The sequence below is a fragment of the Agelaius tricolor genome, unplaced genomic scaffold (genome assembly GCF_023055355.1).
Source record: "Agelaius tricolor isolate 1412-34295 unplaced genomic scaffold, bAgeTri1.0.p SCAF_3, whole genome shotgun sequence".
Taxonomy (NCBI): Eukaryota; Metazoa; Chordata; class Aves; order Passeriformes; family Icteridae; genus Agelaius; species Agelaius tricolor.
The window spans coordinates 37,690,863-37,714,337 of record NW_027269263.1 but is presented as its reverse complement, the minus strand read 5'-3'; the positions used below and the strand labels follow the sequence as shown (position 1 = coordinate 37,714,337).

The 23,475-nt window shown below is 38.4% G+C and overlaps 1 protein-coding gene across 3 annotated transcripts in view; it reads left to right on the top strand.

Annotated features, from left to right (window-relative positions):
• MON2 (MON2 homolog, regulator of endosome-to-Golgi trafficking) overlaps positions 1–21,481 on the top strand; it is a 76,537-nt gene extending 55,056 nt beyond the window's left edge. For all 3 annotated transcript variants that reach the window (XM_071423522.1, XM_071423521.1, XM_071423523.1), the window contains 5 exons: positions 4,136–4,196; positions 5,457–5,580; positions 6,348–6,555; positions 7,808–7,890; positions 9,799–21,481. In XM_071423522.1, coding sequence (XP_071279623.1) covers positions 4,136–4,196; positions 5,457–5,580; positions 6,348–6,555; positions 7,808–7,890; positions 9,799–9,962 — 640 coding nt within the window. In that variant the 3' untranslated portion in view covers positions 9,963–21,481. The remainder of the gene's footprint in view (positions 1–4,135; positions 4,197–5,456; positions 5,581–6,347; positions 6,556–7,807; positions 7,891–9,798) is intronic.
• The last annotated feature ends 1,994 nt before the right edge of the window (positions 21,482–23,475 follow it).

Here is a 23,475-nt window from a genome sequence, read left to right as displayed (position 1 = left end):
TATGTAGTTGTATTTTGTGTGGCTACAGAATGTCTGGGGTTGGGTTTTTTTTTTTACCTCCCTAATGCTCATCTTTTTCTAAATAGCAGTTTGCCTTCCAAGTATATGGTTGTCCTACATACAGTTAGAGCCTTGTCCCTTGGTATCTTTAGGATAGATAGACAGATAAACTTTCTGTTCTTTCTATCAGCCTGAGCCTTGTGCTCCTAAAAAACATTAAAGCTGAAAAGGGAATACATCTTCCTCATGCCACTAGTCAGGACAATTAGTAATAGCAGTCATTTTTCCTTTTCTTCATCCTCCTCGTTCTCCTCCTCCTCCCCATATTGCTACTGAAGCATATCTCTCTCCCTGTGATGCAAGGAGGGCTCTAGAGATAGCTGTGGAAGTTCCCCACATTGAGGTAATTCTTTTCAAATTTCCTCTGCTAAAATCTTTCTGCACTCTGTGCAAGATGCTATGAGACTACCCTTGGCAAGTAAGGCAACCTGTCCTTTTTGGTTTGAAATTTGCTAAATTGTGTCTTCTAGTGGTTTATAATTGCAGTTTACTTAGTCTCTTAATTTGTAGTTGTTCCACTTGTAAGGAAATTGAATTCAGAATTTTCAAATTTAGTGCGTGCTTTCATTTTTTTTTTTTTTTAATTCTAATAGAAAACATACACTAGTCATAGTGGTGCCTTATTCCAGGGTAATTTGAGAGAATCTATTCACTGTTTTGAAAATAACAGCTAAAATTTATTGCTGAGTTGACATGCATGTCATCCTTCAGGTTGCAGGGGAAGGCAGTGAGAATGTACTTTCCAACTATCCATATTAATCCTTTATTTAAGGACAGCTAGGTGGTATAGAACTGGTTTTGTTGTGTTTCCTGATTTATTTATACTAACAATGAGTTGCGTTTTTTAAAATTCTGGAACTACTTGCATTTTTGTCCATAACACCAAATCAATTAACCAAGCCACAGCTGAGAAGAGGAGAGTGGTTTTAGTTAGATTTGTGACTTGTAAACTTGAATTGGTTTTAGTAACTCTGCTGAACCTGTCCAAATGGCTTTAGTGCAGCTGTGAGTCAGGTCATCTCTGGTGGCTTCCCAACTTGCAAATGTGCCACACAGGACAGGAAGGTTTTTAAGTTAGGTGCAGGAGTGTAGAAATCTCCCTAAGACCAGCATGGATTGAAAAGGTTTTGAAGCACAAAGAATTTGGGAAATGCAGTTCAGTTGAGTCCCCCAAGAGGCTGACAGCGAGACAGAGTAACCATTATCTGGATTTTTAGCATCCTCTAACATGTCACCCCTTGTGACAGGAATAGTTAGATATATGCAGTTAGACCTGAATATGGTTAGAACTGAAAATCCATTTTCTTATGCTGGCGTTCTGTAATTTTTCCTAGGCTCTTTGTTTCAATGAAACTGGAATGTTGTGTCACAAAATCCCCCTTCCTTTTCTTCCTTCAGTATTGATAGATTTTCATATTCCACATTTTCCACTATTAAATGTTCTAGATGTTCTGTGCTGTTGTCTGTCCAGGCTATATGCAAAGCTAGGTAAATGGCTTCCTTTTGTACCTCATCTTCAAACCTTTTCTCCAAGCCTGACTTAGGACTGCTGGCATGGTTCTATATATGAAACATCTGCATCTTTGTAAGACTCACAAAAGACTTAATGCAGTCAGTCTTCCTAACTGATTTGATTAGGTTTTTTTCCTTTTGCTTACATTAAAATATGCCAGTGCACATTGCCTTATTTTTGTATGCATGTTCTCCAAGTTTCTACCTGGCTGAGCATTGGGTAGAAAAATGAAATTATTTCACTGATGTTCTAAATTTTTAACCAATATTTGAAACATTTTTCTGATCTAACTTGTAACTCTTCTAGTCACCATGGTCCTAGAAATCATATGTGTAGATAGCCCAATGCTTCTGGCATTGAAACTGAGTTGGCATTGATTAGACAAGAGGCCACTGTAGTTTGAACCCTTAAACCCCTAAAGCTCTGTGAATAGCTGTATTTAAAATAGTATCCCACCTCTCTCTTTTGGATAGGAACAGAATTTCAAGCCAGCTATGGAGCTTAAATGAGAGGTGATACTCAATGATGTTTAAAAAGTACAAAGCACAGCAGAAATTCTCTCTGCAGCTTTGTACAAGAAATTTCAAATATAGCCAGGAGAGCCCAGGTAAATGAAAAAGGAAAATGTTACGGTCAGAGCATTAGTGCTTTCTAAGACAGAAGTTTCAGCTTAAAAAAAAAAAAAATTAGAGCAATCTACAGTTGAGGTGACTCAATAATCTTGATTTTTGTCATAAATCAAGACGACATTTAAAATTAATACATTTCATATAACTAAATTTACACAAAATTGTCTTCCAGTAAGAAGCTGGTATGTTTATTACTTCATATTTGTTCTTCTTTCCCAGAGGCTTTCATAGAGGCATGTCATGCCACTATATACAATAAAATTCACCAAATATATGTGTGTATATATATATATATAATTTATTAGAGCAGAAGTCTATGCTCACATGAGGGAATTAAATCAATACTTTCCCAAAAGATGCTTCTGAGCAGAGTACTGTGCTCAGCAGGGCTCCAGGTGCTTGTTAGGTCTTTGCTCTTGGCTCTGAAGCCGTCCCTGTTCAGTGGGCAGGGGCTGGGAGCTCTTTCCTCTCTGAGGAAAGTTGCTGCATCACACTCTTATCTTTCCTGGCTCCTGACCCTCCGGTGTGGTTTGGATATGTTGTGCCAGAACAGCAAAGCATTTGGCCCCCAGATAGGTGTATCCACATAGACAAAAATCTATTTACTTGGGAATAATTTGCTACATGAACAAATATGTACCATAATCTTTAGTAGGTAAGGTAGATCAGGTATGGATGACTGGGCAGAAAAGCCTGAACACCTCTTTAGGTAAACCTCAGCTCAGAGAGTGAGTCATAAATTGGAAAGTGTCAGTCTGAAATCTTCCCTTGTATTTCAACATGACCTGCATTTCTATGCATTATAATAACTTAAATTGTTATCAAAAGGTTTTCCATACTTTAACAACTTTGTGTGTTAGAAAAGGTACTGACTGAACAGCTACTTAATATTTTATTTTATTCTATGTTTTCAACATAAAATTTCAAACTTCCTGACTCCCTAATACACAACCCAGTAATAAATATAATAATTTAATATTTTATTCTTTTATTCATACATGTGATACATGTCTGTTTCATAGATAAAGTGATCTAGACTTTATCTGCATAAATTCTCTTGAAGAGCAGAGATATATTTATTTTTCAAGCAGAAACATTGGTGCATATATAAAACATTCTTAATTGTCAAAACTGAAAATTAGCTGTAGATGTGAAGACTGATCTTCAGTGTTTTATGTTAAGTACTCAGAAGATGGGGAAAAAAAAAGCCTATCTAAGAAAAATCTTTGTCAGCAACATACAGGAGCATTGGAAGAAAAAAATCACATAAAACAAAATGTCTGTCAGCTAAACTAATCAGATCTGAATGAGATTTCAAAGCCTTCAAGGTTCTTAAACTTTCATTAAAATTGGCAATGGGACAGAGGAGGCAGGCCCAGATGAGTACCCTTATGAGGACAAGATTGGCACAGGTCCACAGTCCTATCCTGGGCAGCTGCCTTGCCTGTGAGCCTCTGCTTAGCTCTGAACTACTCACCACAGGGTCTGCTGAATCACTTCTGGGTATTTCATCTGAAAACAAATTCATATGTATGTATGTGTATATATATATATATATATATATATATATATATATATATATATATAAAATGGAAGAACTCAAAAAAGTTCTAAATTTCTTCAAAACTATTGTTTATAAAATGGGTTTTTCTTTTTATAAAATTCATTAAAATGAGAACAAATGCATCATTTCAGTTAGCAGGGGAAAAGGACATGGTAATACCCCATTAATGAAAAATGTTTCATTAATATAGAAGAAAATGTAAGACTAGGTTGCTTGAAGCCCCCATCCAACCTGACCTTGTGATCATTAATCATTACCATATAAGAGTACTAACTTGATGCATGTAATAACTGTAAATGTAATGCACTTTCCCATACTTATCTCCTTATGTTGTAAATTTAAAGTATAACGTAGTGTGTTTATTTTTAGTACACCTCCTGATAATCTCTCAATTCAAGAATTTCAGAAGAATGAGAGTATTGACGTTGAGGTAAGGAGCCTAAAACAAATAATACTGTTAAAATTAACAAATAGTGACATTCACGAGTTGCATTTTGTTCTGAAATAATTTCTTGAAAAGTTACCCTTTCATTACTTTTTCTGTGATACTGTTTTCATTTTTGAAAACAAGACATAGGCCCAGAATTCAGCTGCTTCAGGGTGATGCAAAAAGTAGGAAGTGGGATGCCAGAAAGTATTTCTTGTCATCTCAACTTCAAAACAGCATAGACTGGCTAAACCAAAATGCATTTCTGACTCTAGCTTTATCCTTATTTATTATGTTATTGCTGAGCATTTATGCTGGTAATTGTAGACCACAGAGAAAGCTGAGAATTAAACCTGAAATGAATGCCTTCTGTGTTGAGGGGGTGGTCAGCAAAAAGCCATTTTTTCTTAGACATTGTTGCCCTTAAGATGTGTTCTCTATACTGAGAAGCTTTGGCATAAATGAAGAAGCTATGGTAGTTTGTGCAGCACAGAGATCGCTGTATGTTTGGTTGTATAAGGCTGAAGAAAATTAGAAGATGATACCTGAAGTAAGGAGGGACTTCTCTCCTTTCACTCCAGGACAAAAACTATGGCAGAACAGAGATTAGGGATACAAAGCAAAAGGAGTTGCAGAGAAGACACGGCAGTATCTGTGGTTTCATCACCCATCATCTTTCCAGAGGGGTGGTTGGAACACAAAAATATATGGATGAAAAGAGAGTGGTTCTGCTTGCAGTGAGCAGAACTCTCAAATCTAATGCATTAATTTATGGAGATCTAAACCTATTTTGTTCCTGAATGGGAGCACCAAGACAAGGATAGAGAGCATTTCTGTTCACATGTACTGCCTTAAGCTGGTTTAGATAATTAACACACTTGTTCTGCTTTGCAGATATCATATTATCAGGGATGTTTATGTGTGTTAATGTCATAGAGAGGATATTGAAGTGGGGTGGAGGGAGAGAGATTCCTAATGTTAAATCTTCTCTTTTCAAAACCATACATTTGACTTGAAGAATGTACTTCAAATGTCATTTGAAATCTGATCAGAAACTCTGGCCAAAGTGGCAGGGGAAAGGTTTTTATTTCAAGTTTAATGTCCCATGCAAGACCACACTTTAGGACATATCTGCAAATTTTAAATGCTAGCAATAGAAGATTTTGTGAAGTCTAATTAGGCCTTTCTCTCTTGTTAACTGTTTCTTCATACTAGATTTACAGTATTTAGAAAACCTATATAAATATATGTAATTTATTTTAGGTGGTGCAGCTTATCAGCACGGAGATACTGCCATATGCTAATTTTATTCCGAAGGAATTTGTTGGTCAGATAATGACTATGCTCAATAAAGGCTCAATACATTCTCAGTCATCCTCCTTTACAGGTATGGTACCTCAATGACAAAAATTATAGTGTTTAAATCTACTAGAAAATAATTAAAATGTTCAGTGTGCTTATGATAAAGACTTGAAGTTCCCTGGCATGTATTCAGTACAGACTGTTTGATATCCAACTTCTTGAATAAATTATATTTTGTGGAAGTTGCCAAGCTTTCCTTGCAATTTTTAAAAAATTGCTTCCTTACAGCTTGGACAGTATCATATTGAACTTGTGTTACTTTCTACATAGTTTATTTTCCTTTGTGCCAGTTCTAATAATAATTTCAGACAATTGTAAGACAGATATCCTGTTCTTAAAACCTAAATGACCCTAGTGTAACTATATGGTGTACCTAGCCAGATACCTTCTCTGTCTTTAAGAAAAACCATTTGTAGGGGTTTTTGGAAAGATGAAAAAAGTGAACATAAGCCATTACATAGAAAAATACTTAAATTGTACAGTTCCAAATATGAGTACTTATGATGTAGGATTGTTTGCTGTTTTTAAATTATTTAATGTATTTTTAATTAAAGTAATGTCAGGTATGTGATATGTTACTGAGAACGTGTCATAATTCATCTCTTATGTTCAGAACTATTGTGATTTTTTCACAGTCATTTTTTTCTTAGAATATATTCTTAATATTTGGTCTTATCACTGTTACTATTTTTTAATACTAGAGTGATAACCTTTTCTCAGCATGTAATAAGTGGATTGAAATGCAGCATCATGCGCAGTGCACAATTGAAATGCATCATTTTACTTTGACAGAAGCCGAAATAGATATTCGAATGAGAGAAGAGTTTTCTAAGGTGTGTTTTGAAACACTGCTCCAGTTTTCATTCAGTAATAAAGTCACAACTCCTCAAGAAGGCTACATCTCTAGAATGGCACTTTCTGTGCTCCTGAAAAGGTCACAGGATGTATTGCATCGCTACATAGAAGATGAGCGATTGAGTGGGAAATGTCCTCTTCCACGGTATGTGCATTGTCTTTAGAAAATAAAGGTATTATCTGGACTTTATAAGAAGAAGTTTGCATTCAAAATATCACTTAGTCATGAAAAAATGAGGGGAGTAGGAGAGAATGAAGTTTAAAAGGCAGGGAAATGTTTAGGGGAAGATATCTCAAAAGAAATGCTAGTACCCCATTTTTTTAAAAAAAAACTCTAAGTAACAACGGCCATATTCTGTGCTGTTAAAAGGGTTTTCAGTTACTGAAACAGTATTTCTGATATCTCTAGCATTATATTTCTGAAATCTGATTTCCTTTTATTCCCATTAGAGCTATGTGTAGTTTCTAAATTGAGAGGTGAGTAGAATCTCCTCAAAAATAAAGCATCCAAACAGCAATATTGGGAATCATTACTCAAGTAATTGTTCTTGAAATGGAAAAATTAGATCAGAAAACTAGGAAATTCTCTTAAATGGGAGTTTACCTGAAATTCACTTCACTTCTTAAGGTTTTGATCATGAATGTGGAAATTGATTATCTTTGTTAGCCTTATCATGTACTTTGATAGGAGTGTATTGATTTCTCTGGGTCTGGATTGAAGGCACTTGAGACGGTAGTTCACGTTTGGACTCAGGTGTTTATTATTTCTTATCAGTGAAACATTCTCACAACCATGAGTTCAGCAGTGTTTCATTAGCAAGGCACAAAATGGCTAACTACCTCTTGTTACAAGGTCTTAAGACTAAACTATCCAATTAAGAACTGACACCTAGATTATTTTCCCTTTTAACCCAATAACTGATCCCTGGAAGCCCGCAATGCGGACTTTTCTGTCCAATTACACCCAAACCCATGAAGAAGAAGAAAGAAGAAGGTAAAGAAGAACAACCTGCCTCTGCCCTAAAACCTCCATCTTGCTTCATATTTATTTCTGTATTCTAAAATACCAAACTCTTAAGTTTTCCACCCTGTGGTATTACACACTTCTTATCAACTACATACCCATAATCCCAGTACTATCAATCAATTCTGGAAGCCTTCTTCACGGCCTCAGGTCAAATGTAGTGTTCTCTTGTGGGTCTGTGCCTTTAGGCACAGAAAGTTTAAAATTCTCAGCATCCAGGATTCCAACAAGTGTTTTCAGATTGAGATTTGTATGGTGTTACTGTTTGAAGTTAAAGCTGTCCTAGATAAGACAACAGCAATGATAGTGGGTAAAATTTACATCGTTGAAACAAAAACGAGTAGTTGATTGTTTGCATTGTTTTCATTTGTAGGCAGCAAGTAACAGAAATCATATTTGTTTTAAAAGCTGTCAGTACTCTCATAGATTCACTTAAAAAGACTCAACCTGAAAATGGTAAGTTATTGTTGAATAACATTGTTCCAAACAAGGTAACATTATATCTGCCCCAAAGATGGATTTATTATTTCTTTTAGTAGTGTTCACAGAAATTTGAAAAAAAAGTGTACTCTGTAAGAGTCAGTATTCTGTAATTCTTTGTATATGTAGGTGACAGGTAGATGACAAGAAACCCCACTATGTTTTTCCAGTATGACTAAAAGTATAAGGACATAAAAGTATATGCTCAATGAAAGAGAAAACATCAATTTATGGTGTCCTTTTTTAGATAAAGCTTAGTGTCTTCTGAAAACAAAGAAAAAACACCATTCCATAAAATATTAATGGAATTCTTAAAAATATGAAGCCTGGATAGATCCTTTTTTCTTTCTCATGATACCTTTTTAGGTTGTTATGGATCACGTTCACATGGGTGCACTCTGCAGTTAAAGGGGTGTACAAGTTAAATGCATGGACAGGCTGGTAGATACTTACACTCGTGGTCTTGCTTTTCCCTCTCTTCCTGCACTATTATTTTCTGTCCCCTGGGCTGAGCTTAGGTCATTGATGCCTGAGTAAATGTCTGACAGATTTATTTAAAGGGCTGAATCAAATGAAAGACTTCAACTTCATTTGTAATTACCTATCCTGTTCCTCCTGTAAGCTGCACCTCTGGTATATGTGTAGAGTTCTTGGAAGGAAACTTAATCATGAGTCTTGTTTACGTCCATTGTATTGGACTCTCAAATTCTGACAGAATTGTGTATACAACATTTCCCTCTACCTCCCTGTTTTTGATATTAGGAGGAACAGAAAAAACCCAACCTTTATAATCCCCAAACAAACAAACCAACCAACAAACCAGCCTTTCCAGAAAAACACAGGCAGGTCAGTTTCTGGAAAGAGGCAGTGCCTCATTTGTATAATCACTGAGCAGACAGAGTTATAATGATACGGTTTTCAAGGTTTCATAGCCAAAGTGTGCAGGTAGAACTATGCCAGGATGCATAAAGCCTTTTGGCTAACCCTGAAGCTGCTCTGGTGGGTCTTCCTCTAAGTGCTGCTCTGGTGGGTCTTCCTCTTAGAGGAGCAGAGAAGCTGAATCAGCTGGACTGTTCCCAACATCTCTCTTCCTGCAATGAGAGACATTCTTCCCCTGGTCCATATGCAGTAGTGCTTGCCAAACCTCCCACACACTTTCTTAGAAAGAGAACTCCTGGACAAATTGCAGAATCACTTCACTCCCACTTCTTCTACCTTTTAATAATTTTATTTATTTAAGATAATTATTAATGTCTGGTTTGGGGTTTGTTCTCTTTTGAAAGCAGAGGTAAAACAGAAATAACCAAGGAAGTGACATTATAATAAGAATCATGCTACAATGTTTAATTTTACTTGTTGGATGACCAAAACTCTACCATGAATATTTTTTGTCATTGTCCAGTGTTTTTACCTTTGCTTTCTATAGCTCTTGTATTCTGAAATGATCTGAAGTCAATAGAAAGTCTCACTGCTGACAATTTTCCAAAAGTGAAATGTGCATCCAGTTCAATTTTCTGTCAATAGCTGAGACAAGCAGGCAGAAAACACGTGTATTACACATTGAAGTATTATCTTAAATTTGTCAGTTCTTCATCCCAAAGACACAGTGAAGGACTCATATGTAGAAACACAGGTGTGTAGCACTACTTTAAGGATATTATCCCATATGGCCTCTGGTTGCAGCTGAAAAAACAAATGAAATGGTTCTCCTGCAGAAATCCTGGCCGGTATCTGAGTGCCTTGCATGGATGCCACAGTACAGCATTAAGTACCTATGTTTAGGCACACTGTGAATCTACCATTTCCTAGAAGGTATTGGAAAAAATCTGTTGTCAGTATTTGGACAGTGGTAAGTGATTCAGTCTGTTCTTTTCTTCCCTGCAGTTGATTCTAGCACATGGGCACAAGTTATTGCCTTGTACCCGACTTTAGTAGAATGTATCACCTGCTCATCCTCAGAAGTGTGCTCTGCTTTGAAGGAGGCACTGGTTCCCTTTAAGGACTTCATGCATCCACCAGCAGCCAAGGTACAGAATGGAGAGTCTTGACCCCATAAAACTTCTTTTTTATTCTTGAAGGGAATATCCAAAAATGTTTGCTCCTGGGTGAAGTTTCTCTGAGGAAATCTCTTGTGACTAGTACTTTGGCAACCAGTGCTGACTGCCTCTTAACTGTACTAACAAGAGCTCAGTAAGTTGTGAATACAGGCTTTATCTCAAAGGTTCCAGAGTGAGTAGCAGTGCAAACCTTTAATAAATTTAATTGACTAGTTGGAATCATTTATAATCTAATGTACTTGCTACAGTATCTTGAAGTGGTGATTGAAAAGTGGGCTTATGTACAGCTTGTTGTGTATGTGTTAATGATGTAATTAAAAATATTTCAATTCAGTCAGATTTATTAGGCTGGTGTTTTGCACCCTTTTTTGAAGTACGAATTGTACTAAAATTTTATGCAAGATGGTACTGTAACATTCCATATATCTGTAACCAGCCTTTGTAAACAAAGGGAACTGATATACTTGTGTGTATAATAAATGGTACAGTTATGTATAAAATAGTTGCATTTATTATTTAAATTCTTTTAAAAATATTGATAATGTCAAATGCTTGAAAATGTATTTATTATGAATAAGTTGTATGCTTGCATTTTTACTTACAGTTTGCCTTCTAAATTACCAGATATGCTCATTCATATCTGATCATGTTAGTTTTTGCTTAATTGAATGTATCTTCTTTGTGGCCATTGGACATCTGCAAAGGGTCATATAACAAAAGATTGAAGCAAGCAGTCGCAGTCTGCTGATCTCAAACTTCAGAGTAGTTGACCTGAAATAAGTTTGAATATGCACAAATCCACTGTAGCACTTCAACACTACCATACCTCACTTCATAATAAATTTGTTTCAAGATTTTTGTTCTACTTAAGTCTATCCATTTTTGCAGTTGCAGCCTTGCTTTAAAAATAAAACAAACATATTTGAGGGTTGTTAGCCTTTTTTGACCTTCTTGGCAAGTATCAGAGTCTTTGAATCATGACCCAGAAAAAGCAAGTTCAAATACCTAAAATACTTGGCTGTGATATTTTGTTCAATAATTTTAAGTGTCTTTTCAACCCAAAAAAATTGTTCTAATCTTTTAATTATAAACTGTGTCTGATAAAAACCATGAGAAGTGTATTTTTGAAGATAGATACTCAGTTAGAAATGCAGTAAAATTTGTCATTAAATAAATGTGAATTTGTTTCATTTTAACATAGCACACAATTGAAGCAAACCACTTTTAATGGTATTGTTTTTAAAGTTTGTGATCTAGCATTTAAACTCTTATTTAATGAATTTTGATTTTAATAATGTTTCACCTGTATTCACATTTTTAATCTGTGATGTGAAAGCACAAAGGACAAATGTGAAAAAAAAAAAAAGACAGGTGCCTTTCTATGGATTTCAGAGCTTACCTTTAGGGTTTTATTTCTTCAAGTCTTTTGTAGATATTAAAAAATTGTCATGCATAAGAAATGGTATTACATCTGTTTGCTTTGCACTTTCCTCGCTCAATGAACACTGATTGGTACATGTGAATAGGTGTAAAAGCTGTAGAAGCTTCAAGCTGAAGGTGTGATGAACTGGTCAGGGTTACCCTGCATTAATAATGTTCTCCAGGCAGTTCTTTGGACAGCTTGCTCCCATAAGTCTCCAGATTATGGTCCTTTTTAAAAGCTTTCTGTTTCAAAGTATGGTAAATATTAAAGAGGCTTCAAGACCTTGCACATTTCTGTGACCAAAGTTGCATGGGATATAATTGTGAAACCTGAATAGTTTTAAGAGAATACACAGTTTACATGAAGGAAACAAATGTTTCTTGTTAATAGAATTTATGTCAAAATACCTTCTCTAGAAGAGCAGTTCCAGGATACTGCAGAACTGGGTCTTATATAAAAGTAGCGACATCATCCATACTCTGAAAGTGAAAACCTGACAACTGGTCTCCTAATGAGTGGAAGATAAGTTGAGGTCATTAAAGAAACAAACTGTAGGCCAGGAAAGAAGGGAATTAATTTGTTTTACAATATCTAGGTGTGCAGTGCAAGCTATGGGTGAATTTGTTTCTAATTAGTTTTGAATGGATTTTTCAGTGATTTTTCATTGAGGCAAATCTTCATCTTTACCTGTAATTCAAAAAGGGATGCATGAGTCTTTCTTGACTCTAGACCTTAGACTACTTTACACCTATGAAAATTGATCTTCAAAAGATTTTGAAATAAACTACCAATCAGCTAACTTACCATCCTTTCCTCTTAATTACAAAATGAATAATATCTGTGCTATTTGAAGCATATTTTGGACATGCAATCTGAGGTTGACCGTATTATTGCTTTTTTGTATTTTGTATAAATAGTTTGAAAACTAAAAACAAAGCTCCTTAGCTTAGAAAATGTTTTGACTAATTTTGTTTGTGAACAAAAATTATTCCCTTTACTGTGCCTTCTTGTCCAACACTCAAGTATTTCTTCAACTTGAAATATCAATGTCTTTTTTCTATTTGTACTTTTTGCTAAGCATTCTTAGGGCTTTTTTGAGGCAAGCAGCATTTTTGAATATTTAAATTTCAAATTTTTACATGTTTCTAGCAAGGTAAATCTTGTTCCAGAAGAAATTGAATTAATTTAACATTACCTGTTGAGTAGACCCGTGTCCAAGTTCATTTCAAGTCTGTAGGGTTGCTTAGTCATGAGAATTAAAACCTGTGGACATTTTCAGGATGGGGTCCGCAGTGTGTCGCTGAAGTCAGCTAGAAAAGTGCTACAGCTGACTGTATAGAAAGGTGTCAGCTGGAAGTTAGAAGATAAGAATTAATTGCTTATTAAATGTAACCACAATCTTCACCTTTTTCCTTCTTGTTCACAACTTTAAAAAAAGATGTGGATGGGAATCCAAAGAGAAAATTATAAGATTATTAGCACGTTCATATCAAGACTTTGCTTTACTTGGGGAAACTTGTATGTCTCAGTGCTGTGACCACTGCTTTAATGTACATGAGGATTTAAGATGGCATAGGAACTGGTTATGTAAAAAGAACAGATGTCTCAAGCTGGGAAGTTCTTACAGAAAGTCTTTATTCCCAGATGTAACCTACAGTAGTTTGCTTATCATCAGAGATGGTTATCTAACTGGACATCTGTTTTGTTCCCTTGTACATGAGCCTGCTTCTCCACCTGCTTTATTGGTGAACTGTGGGATGTTACTGGACGTTAAACCACATCAAACACATGGTCACTTAGTTAATTACATGAGCAAATAAGAATGTCTGTGAAACTTGAGTAGTTTATCATTGTACTCTGCAGATGGAGTTCTTTTTTTACCCAGGTTGAGTTGTTTCTTCTTGCCAAAAAGCAAATCATCTCATAGCTGGCCTTGAACTCTTCAGGCAAGATACTTTTAGTGAGGCTAATGCCTTTCTTTTCCTCACAATGGCAAACACAAGTACTAGTCATCAGTGTATTTTGCAGAACCTCATTTAGAAGCTCAAGATATGAGTGTTCTTGTGGGGAGGGAGGAGGAAAGCACATTTTGCACATTTTCTACTCATCTGTTTCTGTACAGCTCATTTCTGTCTCTTCACTAGCTGTTCACCTCACATTTGCCGCTAGCTACTCAGTTTCTGTATGCAATTTGTGTGTTGAAGTTTTTGGTTTGTTATGGTGATGGGTAATCAAAAACATCAGAAATCTACTGCCAGTCTATTGCTTGTGCAATTGATATGAGTAACAAGGATTACCTTTGTTACTTGCCTAGGAAAAGGGAAATGAGAGAAATTGGTTATATGTTATTAAATTGACTGAGCCTGAAGAATTTCTTCCTGGGATTTAAAGAACTAATCTGAGTAACCTCAGCATTTTTAAGATCATCTTTGTGGTGTCCTTGTGTCTGTCAGAGAGTAACATGCTAAAAACTGATCCCTCTTTTTCTAAGCTCCTTATTTAAGAATTTATGCCTTGACTATGAAACAACTGATAAAAAGGATAAGATTTACCTGTGTGTTTACTGTGCTAACTACAGGATTTCACTAGCAAGAGATGAGACTATTCATTGCTTGAATTTACTTTATTATCTATGTTTAGAGGAACTCTCAGATAAGCTTATTTTTATGATCAGCTTGATAAGCTTTTTTTTCTCCATGTTAACACATTTATTTCCACTGGTGATCCAGATGCCTGCCTTAAGAACTTACTTCATAAATAATCTCATTTATCAACAGTGTAGTTCTTTTTTCACCTAAAATATATTCCTTATGGAAAGAATGAGTTAAGTACAGCTACCATATTTTTCTTCCATCAAAAATATTGTGATGTTGAAACATACTCAAAGGCATCGGCCCCTTTGTCTGTTTTGTTTTCAGAAGAGATTATCAATAATTAAGTAAGAAGGGCAAGCCCTTGGAAGTCAGGTATCTGGCACCTTCACAGTTTTGTTACTGAAGACCCTGATCTTCAAACTGGGGTCATTCCTGCTGCCCTCTGTGCACAAAATATCTGCCTTAGACTTGACACAAGTCTCCAGTGGTATCTCCAAAGCTGAAGCTGCTTGAAGACTGCAGAAGTTCATGAGGCTGTGGTGGCTGGAAACTTGAAGTCTGATATCACTCAGTCTGATGTTTTTAATGGTAACTATTTCTTACTTAGAACAATTGAAGTTGCCAAGGAATTGCTTACATTTCTGGCTTCCTTGCCAGAAGACTCACACTTCTGTCCTGCATCACATCAAAGACCAGTGCCTGGTCGTGAGGGGTGGGGCTGAGAGGCTCCATAGAAAAATGGCAGCCAAAACTGGATTGCCACCAATTCAGAGAGAGCACAAAGAGCAGTCTGGTTTTGATCAACCTCTGTCATGAGAAAACATGGAAGGGGACAGAAATATTAAGTGCATTGTGCTGCTGGGATGTACATGTACAAAGAACTGGTTTCTGGAGTACATCACAACTATTACTTACAGATCTACTTACTGAACATCTGTTCATGCCTCTGGGCTTGGTGAAGCATTATATGGTACTACCTTCCCACTAAAATGAGCTCCAGAGTCTACACAAAGTACTGCCCTAGAACAAATGAGGAAAGATAAACATTTATCTTAGAACAGACTTATTTAAATTAAATATTTTCTCTCAAAATACAAAATTAATAATGTCTGTTACAGCTGTATGCACTATACTGTTAAAATTTTAAGCAGTTTTGTTGTCATAGTCTCAAAGAGAATGCACTGAACTGATGGAGTAGCATGAGCCCTCCCTTTTTATAGAGTGGGAAGCAAACTTTTGAAGTATTAATCTTCAGTCTGATAGTAGTAGCTCTTTCTTGCAGTTTAGTATCACTTTAACCACTTCAATTCAAACAACTAGGTCAAACTTGGAAATGGGTTAGGAACTGAAAAAAAATCTGCCTTTTTTTCCCTCTTCCATACACAGGATAGACCTGTGAAAGTAAAATCTGCTCTCTCTAAAAGCTGAAGGCAGTGACAACCAGAAACAATTAGTTCTGTGCTCTTTGTTAACAAAATGTATTTCATTTATGTATTCAATACTTTTAAAAGATCAATCTAAGAATGATTTTGAATGCCAGTTTTCATATTTTACTTTGAATCCAAACAGAGCTCTTGTCGAACTAATTAAGTGTTAAATTATCAAAAAAATGTACTCAGATGTTTTCAAATAAAATGTAACCATTTAGCATCTAACAAGCGATGTAATCTTAGCCATGTAAAATGAATTCCCTAGTTTTAGAAAGTTACCAGACTTAGTGGGACTATATTTAATTGCAAGCAAACATTTAAGTAATTGCTAATGAAATAATAATATTTTAGAGGAGATGTGTGTAAGTGCAAAATCAGGCTTAAAATGTAGTTTCTTGTTTGTTTAAGTCATTATTAAATAGAAGCTACTTTTGACAGAAATCATTCCTCCTATAATAAACTTAGGAGAGGCAGTATGGAATCTTTGAGATGCATAAGTTAGATTTCTCTTCTGAGATTTAGGTAACTAAAATTTTGAGGTCTACCACAAGATTAACTAACCTGGCTTTCATTTGCAGTCAGGGAAGACAAAATAGGTAGAGTCATTCCATCTTAAAAGGTCATCTAAGTTGCTATGTGAAAGTGGCAGTTCTTGCTACCAGAGCATAGGACAGCTTCCTTAGGCTTAGGCATATGGTGTTTCATGGTGTTTTTTTAGTTTACTTTAGACATCTCAAAATGGAGAAGATGAGAGAGCCACAGTAAAAGCAGTTGACTTTGCTGTTGCAATGTGTCAATGGTGCTACGGTTTTTTTGAGTTCCCCTAAGAGCATCTTCTTTGTGGCTTTTGTTTGTTTGGTTGTTTGCCTTTTGGGTTTTTACATATCCTTTGTAAGGGCTTGCTCTAAGGCTTGTCTGTTTTTTCCATGTGTGAAGATAATGTTCAAATATTTATCTGTTGTACCCTGTGTCTGCAAGGGACAACATGCTGTGACTTCCTTGTAGTCACGGCATCAGTCTAATTACATGAAGAGCTGAGATCTGCTATTGGAATGGGATCCCAATATTACCGGGTGGAACGTGCCTAGGCTCTTCTGGCCCTTGCTGCTTGACCAGAGGCAGCAACTGTGGTGTTTTCACCTCAGAGACACCCCTGGCTGGCTGGATGTTGCAGCTGGCACTTGGAACAAGTCCAGGCAAGCAGGAATTCAGTTTTTACCTCTAATGGGAAGGCTTTAGGTGAGGTGAAGAGGAAAAGGAGACTGATTCTGCCGGAGGGTTAATCCAGAGTTTTATCCCACAGTCACAGATCTCCAAATCTTGGTAACAGCTCCAACAAAAGGCCGACCACATGCTCTCAGTGTCCTTTTAAGCCCAGGGAAAGGGGGAGGGAAGGGGTAGGTGTGCCACCAACCAGGTGGGAGGGGGGAAGGCTCAGGGGACAATGACACCCGGACTGGCCAATGACCCCAGGGCTGAGGGGCATCTTTTGAACTTGAGCAATCACACGACGCCCTTGCTGGAATGTTAAGATTGACAGACAGCACTCAGCAAGGGGGCAAGGGGCAGGGGAATGGAGAGGTTGGCACACCTGGGAAACTGGGATAGCTAAAACAGGATATTGCTTCACACTGCAACAACTGCAGTTACTGTTAGTGTACAAAGCTGAGCTCTTTTTGAGCCTTAAATTCTCCCTGCTACTGATCCATCTTGGTTTTCCATTGGTTTCCCAATTTGCATGAGTACATGATATTACTGCTCAGTAAACAGAACTAACCATTTCCATCACTGCTACACTTTTGTACACTCGTCAGACAATTTTTCTGATTGTTTTACATATTACATTTAACTGCTGCTTTTTTCACAAGTGTTTCAGATCAACAAGGTTACAGTTACTTCTGATACCGTCCACTTGGGTGCCTGAATTCTTATTTTTGGCATTTGAATTTCTCATCTCTTAGGAAAATGAGAAAATACTTGGCAGTAAACATGAGTTCTTTGAAAGTCGCTGCACATTTACACTCTTGGTAAACAAAACTTGAATTACTGAAAGTAACTAGGGTTCCCATCCTCAAAATCTTTCAGAGCTTTGTATCATGGCATGAAGCAGCAAGATGGGTGGTTCCAACAAACATTAGGGATTGAAAGCTTGCAGATTGGTGCAGCCTTGCATATTTCCTAGCCTATTAGGTAATTTTTCATTGCTTTCCAGGATCTACTGTAATAGATCTTGGACTTTTTAGATAAATGTGAGACAAAAAAGATGGGTAGGTCTTCTGATTTGCCATATAATAAACTGTGATGTATGCTGAGTATCTGCCAGTAGTTTGTACTGATATCCAATTATAATTTTTAAAACAATTTCTGTTTAGACATGATAAATATTCCAATTATTTAATTTACCAAACTCCAAAAAGAAACAATATCCTGCAGTTATCTCCCCTTCTTATAATGAACTTATCCAAATGATGTGGTTTGAATTTACATTTTACATTCGCCCTGAAGTGCTGATTTTCTTCAAATAAAAATTGCTAACCCCTTATCTAAGAAACTTTCTAAATAGTCTCATGATTATTAAGATGAATTTCAGTCTGTTAATGAACAAATATAAAACATTCCTTAATTCAGGAAAGTAAGTCATTGAGATGTGAAATACTAATAGTCTTGTGTAAAAGTTGCTTTACATCATAGTTGAGGTGACCTTAGAATAAAAGGGAGCACATTAAAGGTAAAAATTAACCCAGAATTAAATAAAAACTTTAATATTCTAAGTTTTCAGGATTTTTTCCACTGCTAATATATTTTGTAATATACTTTAAAATAAATCTGCTTATTTAATAGGAAAAATAATATTAAAATATCTAGCCTTTGCTTTTTAATAAACACTTAAATGTCCCAATTTTAAATTGTATTTCTTTTTCAGAACTGAGTTTTTATGTGTACACCAACTTAACTGAGTAGTAATGGAGCATACATTTCCCTAGTGCATCCATATTTGTAATGCTTTGCCTCTCCTTAGCTGACCTCAAAGAATACAACAGTTAAGTCTCACTGTCTCTGTGAGAAATATGGATTTACAGAGGAAAACAGGAATTGAGAGAAAGCAGTCTGGAGGAGATCAAACAGTCCCTTTCAGAACCACAGGTAAAGGACTCGGAGTTACTGGATGCTTCTGTTTCCTCAGCTGTAGAATGTTCTTTAACATGCCACGTGCTATCAAAACCACATGAGCTTCAGGATCACCTCATCATGCACAATCTCTTAGCATGTTTTCTCCAACAGAATGTCACTGGGTTAAATGTGTTTTAAACAAGTGATTAGTGATCTGATTGTGCCTGATGCTTCATGTGTGTAGCAACTTCAAAAAGGGGGAACTACCTAATTGTAATGTATTTTATCTTTGTCTCTAAGGTGGCAATGTTTTGGCTCATTTCCAGTGCGACTTTCTCAACTGCAAATTTGTTGCAAGTTGTCATAAAAGGCATTGCATTTCCTTCTTAAGCCATGTTGTAGACAGATGTTTGCATTAGAAACTTCAAGACTATTGTCCATATTCCTATTTCCATATTCTGCACCACTGATGTTAATACAGTCTTTGTAAAGACAGTAACACGTTTTAATTTTTTAACTCTTCCAGTCTAATCCCTCTGGTGTGCCGGTAGCTGTTTTTTCAATAGATTTGTTTATAGATGTGTTGGTGGTGAAGGACAGATAGAATAAGAATGTTAGTATTTATAACTTTCGTGAATCCGTAATGAGGTGCACAGTGGGTCAGTTTCTGTGGAATAATCGTCATGGAGTCTGTTTACATTTAGAAAGAAAAGAGCTTCCAAATTAGAAGTCGAGAGCCAAGGAAGATACTGTGTACCCTGAAAGCCCGTGCCCACTGTGCCTCTCGGGCTGAGGCGCTGAAAATCCCGCCCCGAAGCGGCCCGTGCGGTGAGAGCCCGGAGGCACGTCCGCTGCCCGGCCGGCCGCTGCCGGTACCGCGCCGCTTCGAGACCTGGCCGAATCTGCTGCTCCCGGCCGCCCCGCCTGCCCCTGCCGTGGGCCCCGTGTGGGGAGCGGGAGATGCGGCCGTGCCCGGAGCCCCGGCAGAGCGCAGCGCCCTCCTCTACAAGCAGCGGCTCCGCGCCGCCCGCGCCATCTTGGGCGCTCGTCGGGGGCAGCGCTCCCCCTCCCTCCGCAAGATGGCGGCGGCGGGGTGAGTGACATGCCCGGTCACGTGGCGCGAATCGCCCCGCGCTCCCCCCGCGCCGCGCGGTCTCTATGGCTCAGCCGGACACACGGGCGGCGGCGGCGAGGGACGGCCGGGCGGACGGAGCCGCGGCGCCCGCACGGCGCCTCCTTTGTCTGCGGCCTCGGCAAGGCGAGCGCTTTCCCCTCCCCGGCCCTCCGGCGCCCTCGCCAGAGGGCTCGGCTTCCTCCTTCCCGCCGGCAGAGGCGACGGGGGCTCCCCGCTGAGGCGACCGGGGCGGGGGTCCTTCTGCGGCCCCTTCGCCCCGGCCGGCGACACGGCGCGTCCTCGGGCGAGCGGGGCTGGGTCCGGAGCGTCCCGGCCCATCGCAGCCTCTCCGGGGAGCGGGCGGGCAGGCCCGGCGGGGGTGGCGGGAGGTCAGGGCGGGCTGGCGGCCGCCTCTCCGCCCCGCACCCCGTTCCTCGGCGGGCTGCCCGGGGCCGGCGGGCGGCCGCGCTGCCGGGAGGGGCGGCGGGCAGATCCCGTGCCGCCGCCGTTCCGCGGGGGGGAAAGGAGGGCGGCTGGAAGAGGAGGGAGGGGGGGGTGGGGGTTTGTCTTTCGACTGTGTTTCTCTCCCCCCTTCTGCCCCCCCGGCTCCTCGCCTTTCTTCCTCCCTCCCTGCTTCCCCTCCCCGCCCCATCTGTTACAGGCTTGCGGAACTGTGGCTGTTTGAAATTAAACGTGATCTTTACTGTACCAGCTGGGGTCTGTAATGTATCTGATAAATGAAGCTCTTCCCGTCGGTTTCAGGTCATGCAAGGAAAAGGGCAAATCTGGGGAGGGAGCTGGGCGGGGTTTCCCTTTGCTTTTCACAGTCAGGCGAGAGGAGTCTGGTTGATGTCTGCAGCAGATAAAGGAGACGAGGATCATCAAAAGACCTCAGAACCCTTTTATCTTTCTTCTGTTTTTCCCTCTAATTTCATTTGTCGCTGCTGTGTTGTCTGCCTGCTTGTTTCCCCCTTGAGAAGGGGTCGGGAGCACCAGGGCCCTGGCTGAGGTAGTAGTTTGTGCTGTTGGTCGGGTTGTGACATTGCCCGCTGTGGAGATAACTGCGCAAGCTACTGCCTTGCTAGTGCTGGTGATGATCAGCTGCAGATGAAGACAATGACAATGGGAATCCCCTTTGTATTCCCGGGATTGCATGCTGCTGAGGTGGCAACAATTCCTTCTCCTCCTAGTTCTGCAGGAGGAATCTAGCCTTGGCCACCGAGACAAGTAGTGGGGTTCGACCCCATCAGTAGGATGCTCCTTCCTTCGCAGAGCTGGACGACAAATCACTAGTTTCATGCTGCTCGGAGGGTACCTGAATTTGGGCTGAAGAGCAAGTGCCTGCATTTCTTCTCGTGCTTAGACCTTATTATTCACCTGGCGTCCTTGAAAGAGGTGGATTTTCTATTTTGTGAAGATGGAGATCAGTGACAGACTTGTATTTTGTGTGTTCTGAATATGCAAAACTTGTATGTGTGCTATTAAGTGGTTTTGTCTGAATGGTAAAAAATCTTGAGTATTTCTCTAACAAAAGCAAAAATATGTAATTACCACTTTATATAGATAAGAGAGTCTTTTTACAGTATAGCTGACCAATTGTACTGCTTGGTGCTTACAATTTTAGGTGAACTTCTGAGATATCTTTCCTGTGTATTTTAACTTATTGTGACAAGCAAAGTCATTAATTTGCTGTTGTGAATTAATTAAAATCGTTGGTATATTTATAGTGATGGCTAAGGGTATCTTTTGGATACAAATTTTAGTGTGTTGATTGTTTTATTACAATGGCTTAAACTTGTTATATATTAAAACCTTTACAATAAATATACATAACTGTCTCATGTTTTTAAAAATTAATTTATTTTTCAGTCAGAATTTTTGTAAGACCTAACTATGAGTCTGTTAACTTTATAGTGAAAATTAAAGCTGTAGCTAAACACTTGAAATTAAGTCGATGCCTTAGTAATGCTTCTAGTTAATAGTTCTAATGTATTTATAATATTGAGAAGAAACTTGCAGATATTTAACTCAGCCTCTCTTTTTGAATTGTTTGAACTCATTATGTGTTTAGAAGACATGCAGAGGTTGCTCTTGCACCTCTGCTGAATGTAAAGTGTCTTGCAGAACACAGAGAAAAAGTTTAATCTGATGATACTTCATTTTGACCCTGTGCACTGCATTATTTTCTAATTCAACCTTTGTAATGAACTAAACTTTTCAAAAGCTGGCTATTATTATGCTCACTAACAAACCAACACATTAAGTGTTGTTACTAGTAGCTTTTCTCTGAAGTAAAATAGCAGCCCTAGCTGTTGACTGTTTCCAAATTTAAAACACCCTTGGGTTTTTTCCCTAACTTAGTTGAAGGGTCAAAAAGGATGCTGTATCTGCCTGCTTTTCACATCCTTACAAACAGCACATACTAAGCAGAGTTTGTCTGATCTAGAAGTTAGGGTAGTATTTTCCCCATCTACCTTTAGTCATCCTATTATAACTGGCTAATCCACCAGTCCCTTTCTCCTCAGTGGAAAAGGCAGAGAAATATCCCTGATACAAACCATGCTGGCAAGTGCCTTAGTGTTATTTGATCTGAATTAGCCTTTCACTGAGCTTGTCTCTGTATGTTGATTGTAAAGGAGGTGAAGGTGCTTCAGCTAATCTAAGTGCTTGTAGGTTGGTTGTGTGAAATTGTCCTTCCTGTTGCTTTGCCTTATGCTCAGCCAACTTGGGTAGGATGGGTCTTGGCTCCCGTTGTAGATTTTTGGGTTTGAGGGAAAGAATCAATGAGAGAAAATGTGCTTGACCATGTTGCCATTAAGCACTTAGTTGCTTTATCTCTTGTATAAAGTATCTCCCTTAAACTTCACTTGCCTCCTGAATTGGTAGGGTCTTGCACTGTGGATGGCTTAAGGACAATATTAAGAACCTGTACTAAAATGAGACAATACTACTGAAATAATGCATGCAGTGGTCTACTGAGATGTTCTGTAATGCATGAGGGGGTTTGTCCCCATGTCCACATGGGTCTTGGTTGTGTATTACTCAGTAGGTTTTAGGTAAGTACATGTGAATTGTTTCTTTGAGAAGTTGCATACAAGATACTTAGCTTTGCTTTAGGGCTCTCCATACATTTCTTGGTTCAGAACACTGCTCAATGTAGCATTCAAAATAGAGAAGTTAATCCAGGTCAGATTTCATCCTTAGTTTTGTCCTAGTCTCAGCCACTGTTTAACTGTCCGCCTTCCCTAATGTACTTGTATGATGGAGGTTGCAACATAGAGCTTTGAGGCAAAAAGATTAAATCTTGGTGGAATGGAGAGCCTTACCTTAGAGATGTTGTAAAAGTCAGGGCTCTGAAAATACTGTGAAAACCCGAAATGGCAGGAGTAGCTCATATCTTGTAAATTTAGTAATTCTTTATTGTGATTTGATGAATTAGTTTGGAAAGAAAAATTTCATCATGCCAATTAAAAAGCAGTACTGCTGGCACATTATTGTCATGGCATCATCTCTTTCTGAGACTTTTTCCCCTTTATTCTTCAGAGATTTCACTCAGTCAAACTTTTTGTGTGAATTTTTTATAGAAACATTAAAATAGGCACATAGCTGACTTGATGGAATTTCTCTGCAAAGTTATTTCGTTTATAGTGTCCCTATTGTGTATTGTTTGCTGTGCTGGGTGAGAAAGTACTGCAAGAAATGTTCGTCTGTAGCTTTTCTCAGCACTTCTTTTGACTCATGGAATAATAAAAATGCAGAGATTCACGGCATAGTCGATTAAGCTTTGGATGCTCTTATTCCCCGGTTTGATGTCTTTTTGTGCTATTGTCTT